The sequence below is a fragment of the Lolium rigidum genome, chromosome 4 (assembly GCF_022539505.1).
Source record: "Lolium rigidum isolate FL_2022 chromosome 4, APGP_CSIRO_Lrig_0.1, whole genome shotgun sequence".
In the NCBI taxonomy this organism is placed as follows: domain Eukaryota; kingdom Viridiplantae; phylum Streptophyta; class Magnoliopsida; order Poales; family Poaceae; genus Lolium; species Lolium rigidum.
Window position 1 is genome coordinate 93,119,224 of NC_061511.1, and position 5,440 is coordinate 93,124,663.

The window sequence follows — 5,440 nt, forward strand, 5'->3', positions numbered from 1 at the left end:
AACTGAAAACGACCAAGGGGAGTCTAGGGTTGGCTGGCTGGGCCGTTTTGGGCCTAGCCGGTTGTTGGGCTGCTCGAACAATCAAAGGGCTTTTCTCTCCTATTTGTTGCTGGGCTGCTCACATACTCTTTTATTTTTGTTTCTCCAAAATCTTTTTCCCAATTTTTTTTAGAATAGGTGATGATGCATCACGTTAAGACAACACTCAAAACAAAAACAACAAACAAATCTAATCATGTATCATACGTACATGAGAGAGATATGGACATAATGAGATGCATAAGTGAAGAGAGAGTGATTCGATGTTGTCAGTATGTCGATCTAAACGGTGCAATAAGACGCTACCTATCTCATCACGTAAGGTTGGATGTTGCCGAGGAGTACTTTCACTTTTGATAGTCTTTCTCGCAGCAACGCGCGGGCATTGTCCTAGTTTAATAATAATACGGATAGACAGAGCCGTCCGTGGGTAAACCAGAATCTTGAATTTCTCATGTTTTCAAGATTGAGAAATCCATCAAATAAGGCCCGAAATATTTGATGGGCCTCCATTGTCGTTTGAACCGGAATTCTCGAAGCGCTCAAGTTTATATACATACACATCCATTTCGAATCACGACATCATCTAGATAAGACCTGAATAATCCAAGGACGCACCAGATAGTTCTGGAGCCCGTAACCATTCTCTAGAAACCACCACATCGTTCTACCTCTCTCGTGATTCCTGCGGTATATCTACTGCTCCGTGTATATAAACGCGCACGCACGGTGTACCATTCCATCGACACTGTCGCACTCATATTTCGCATCAAACAATCGAAATCAAGAGCCAAATAACATCTCGGAGCGTCCGTGTGGCAAGAATGCAGCAAGCTGTGGTCTCCAATCTGCAACCTATCACCGCATCCCCGGGTGCTCCAGGAGGCAGGTTCACATGGACCAATGCTTCTGGCCGGCCTAGGCGAGGCTCGGTGAAGGTCCGGTCCATCAGGAACGGGTCCACTGATAATCTTGACCATCTTCGGAGAGCCCCGACTGTCAGAAAGCAGCAGCAGCAGCAGCGAGGAAATGGAAATTCTCCGAGGAGGAGGGTCATCCAGACCACGCCATTTGGTAATTATAAGAAGTGCCACGCAATTTTTTATTATTATTAGTCTGCTTTGCTTATTGAGCTTTGTGTGATTATTGGATTCCTCATCGGCATTACTGATCTCAATCCCCATTTCTTGGTAAATTAATTAATCTCTCGACAGGACTATGGGACAGCTTTCCTGAAGCAAGAACGCTGAATCAAATGATGCGGACCATGGAGCGCATCGTAGACGAGGACGACGACGACCGCCGCCCGCTGGTGGTGCCGGCCGCCATGGTGTCGCCGACGGTACAGCGCGCGGACAGCGCGGCCACCGCCTACCGACGGGGACGGACGCCGTGGGAGATCAAGGAGCGCGCGGGGGACTACCTGGTGCGGTTCGACATGCCGGGCATGACGAGGGAGGACGTGAGGGTGAGCGTGCAGGACCAGACGATGGTGGTGATCGCCGAGAAGGCGGAAAAGCAAGGAGAAGAGAATGGAGAGAATGGGAAAGAGGAAGAGGAGGAGCCGTGGACGGCGGCGAGCTACGGGCGGTACAGGACGCGGGTGGAGCTGCCAGAGAACGTGGATGTGGAGAAGATCGCTGCGGAGGTCAGGGACGGCGTGCTCTACCTCAACATCCCAAAGGTGTCGCCGTCCGGGGGCAAGGTCGTCAGCATCCAGGTGCAGTGAAGATGGATACGCCAATACGTAGCCGTCCTTCGTTAGATTTCTTTTTGTAGTTACTTGAGCATGATCAGTGTTGTTTACAAATGTAAAGGCAGCAGAGTCAATCAGAATGACTGCCTTCCTTCTCAACAACAACAAAAAGGAGATAAATTGCAACGAAAGAACCTCCTGTTTTCGCATGTCCTCTATTCAGGACTTGCAAAAACTATTTGCTTATGACTGACTGCTTCCGTCGAACCATTTGCTGTCTACTAGTATACTGGAGTATGTGCCATGGAATTAGGTGAGTAATTCGCTAAAATATGCTACAACTAGCTTGGCTAATTTTAACTAAGAAGAAGCGGGCTGGGACAGGTATGCTACCGAGCGTGGATTTTTAGAGCAGGTGCTTTGTGTGTAGCCGTATCAAGAAGTATGCATTCTTTACAATGTGCTCCTGTTTTAACTTGCCCAATTCCAGGAAGAGGATTTCCTAGAATAGCGGAGCAACAGCTAGGTCTGCTAATGTGTTCATACATATGAATACGACTGTATTAAGATTCATGCTAGCTCTTCTTTTTCTCCCTCTCAAACACTTTTTTATTTTTATATTTTTCACACCACATAATTTTAGAACTGAAATTTTTGCAGATCACGTAAACATAACAACTACAATATGGGAAAAATATTTTGGATTTTTTATGTTATTATGTATATAAATATATCAGAAGTTTATTTTGAACTTTAAATAATTTAAATTTTAAATTTGCACACAAAAATTCGGAACTATTATCACCCTATTTTATTTGTTATTTTCGAGTAACTTGCAAAAATAATTAATCAAAATATTACATAATTTGAAAGATATGAGATAGAAAAAGTAAAAAAAAAAAGGGTGGGTGCGTGGAGCGCACATGCTACACTACACTAAACTACGCCCTCCGGTCCAAATGAATTGATTTAACTTTGTCTTGATATGGATATATCTACACGCGTAGATCCATTTATATCTAAACAAACTTGAGTTAATTAATATAAATCAGAGCGAGCATAATTTTTATTGAGCGGTCGATATCTGTGGCTCGATTACATTAAAGAGTGACTCAAGAAATAGAGGTGGTGGCTAGCTAGGGTGAAAATCCTAGCAGCTGCCGCCTGTTGGTTGATTTGTCAGGTTCAATTGTCAGTTCAGAGTTAACTGACAGGTTCAGTTAAACCAAAATAAGACAGAGTCAATCTTAACATTAAGTTGGTCGCATGGACCAACATCCAGAAACCCTCTCGTACGTGAGCAGCAGAACATCCTGATCGGAGGCGGCACCAACCAGCTAATGGTTCGTGACCCCCTGTTGCATGCACACATAAAAGAGGGAGCCCCGGTGGCTAGCGATCTCAAATGTTAGTCGCCTAGTCTCGCTGCTTCCCAATATTCCTAAGGTTCTGCACGATCGTAGTTCGCGCATAAGCTCGCCGTGCTTTTCCAGGGCTTTGTAGGTGGTGGCCGGAGGGGATCAGGAGGATCTCCAGATCGCCATCGACCACCAGCTCTTCATCAACACCGCCGCACCAAGCCTGCCTCACGCAGGCATCGATGGCATCTGCAATGCCTAGTAAGGCATCCCTAAACCTCTTTGTTTCATGTGCACTAGGTGTTCTAGATGGCTACCTAGTTGATCTTGTGCTGCTGCAGTGATTTAGATCTAACAATGGTATCAGATGCCTAGTACTGCTAGCACTAGAACCCTAGTGGTGATGTGAGATCACAATTTTGTGTAAAGATCATGTTTTTTTAGGCTGTTTATGTTGATGTTTAGGCCCTCAGATTATTCCATCTGCAAGCAATCTGATGATGTTATCATGATTAAGCAATTTCTTTAGTTTAAGCCTCGGATTAGCCCCTGTCTATGCATGATTAGATAAACAGTACATGAACCCTAAACCTAGCCGAAATCCCCATATGATTTTGTACACTTTTTTGCAATTGCAAACACGAGCACGAGTTTGGGGACTCACCTTACGCCTCCGGGTCGTTGCCTATCCCTTCGGGGGCCGCCGGAGCACGCACAGCTCCGGCGAGGGTAAGGATCCCGCGCCGTGATACGTCCAAAACGTATCTACTTTCCTGAACACTTTTGCTATTGTTTTGCCTCTAATTTGTGTATTTTGGATACAACTAACACGGACTAACGCTGTTTTCAGCAGAATTGCCCTGGTGTCTCGTTTTTTTGCAGAAAATCAAATTTCAGGAAAATCCCCGGAAATAATCGCGAAGGGCCTATTTTCCCAGAAGACTCACGGAGCCAGAAGGGCAGGCCAGGGGGAGGCCCACGGCCTCCAGACCATAGGCCGGCGCGGCCTAGGAGGGGGCCGCGCCGCCTTATGGTTAGGCCGCCTCGGCCAGCCTCCGACGCCCCCCTCTGGACTACTTAACGTCTTCGACCTAAAAACGCACGGGGGGTTAGAAGAAATTGCCAGGAGACATCCAGAACACCGCCGCCATCGCGAAACTCCGTCTCGGGACCAGAAACTCCGTTCTGGCACTCCGCCGGGACGGGGAATTGGAGGAGATCATCGCCATCATCACCACCGACGCCTCTCCATCGACCAGCCATGTTTCCCCCATCCATGTGTGAGTAATTCCCCCGCTGTAGGCTGAAGGGGATGGTAGGGATTGGATGAGATTGGTCATGTAATAGCATAAGATTGTTAGGGCATAGTGCCTAGTGTCCGTAATTGGTACTTTTATGATATTGTTGCAACTTGTTATGCTTAATGCTTGTCACTAGGGCCCGAGTGCCATGATCTCAGATCTGAACATGTTATCAATTCATGATGATATTCATTGCTTTATGATCTTACCCGCAAGTTGTATACATGTATTGTTGTCCGGAACCCGAGGCCCCAAAGTGACAGAAATTGGGACAACCGAAGGGGAAGGCGGTGATATGAGGATCACATGTGTTCACGGAGTGTTAATGTTTTGCTCCGGTGCTCTATTAAAAGGAGTACCTTAATTTCCAGTGGATTCCCTAGAGGCCCGGCTGCCACCGGCTAGTAGGACAAAAGATGTTGTGCAAGTTTCTCATTGCGAGCACGTACGACTAAATATGGAACACATGTCTATGGATTGATTAGTACTTGGATACCGTTTTATTATTATCTGCAAATGCCCTGCCTTGATTGTTACATGAGTTTCTCCCATCCATGCAACGCCCGTTCATCCATCCCTGTGCCTACAGTATTTTAATCCTGCTATTTACTATAATCACTACTGTTGTCTTTGTTACTCTGCCGCTGATATTTCACTATCGTCTATCGCTATAAAGCGTTACTACTGATAAAATGTTGCGAGCAAGTCCGTTTCCAGTGCGGCTGAATTGACAACTCCGTTGTTAAGGCTTACAAATATTTTTTGGCTCCCCTTGTGTCGAATCAATAAATTGGGTTTTACTTCCCTCGAAGACCGTTGCGATCCCCTATACTTGTGGGTCATCAAGACTATTTTCTGGCGCCGTTGCTTCGGGAGCATAGCTTTATTTGCAAGTTCACTTGGATTGATATTGTTCGCTGCAAATTCTCCATCATGGGTAAACCTCGCGATACTAAAGTCGCCATATTACCATCCACTACAAGAAAAGGTACAACTCGAGTACCTCTCTCGCTCTTGATTCACCATCCGTGATAAGTAAACTTGTT

General features: G+C 46.0%; 1 protein-coding gene across 1 annotated transcript; it reads left to right on the forward strand.

Moving 5' to 3' along the window:
- Nucleotides 1–829: 829 nt before the first annotated feature.
- On the forward strand, nucleotides 830–1,981 carry LOC124705434 (heat shock protein 21, chloroplastic-like). Its single transcript, XM_047237159.1, has 2 exons — nucleotides 830–1,113; nucleotides 1,254–1,981. Exons 1-2 carry the CDS (start codon nucleotides 864–866, stop codon nucleotides 1,766–1,768), a joined length of 765 nt encoding a protein of 254 aa, XP_047093115.1. The 5' UTR covers nucleotides 830–863; the 3' UTR covers nucleotides 1,769–1,981.
- Nucleotides 1,982–5,440: the final 3,459 nt, after the last annotated feature.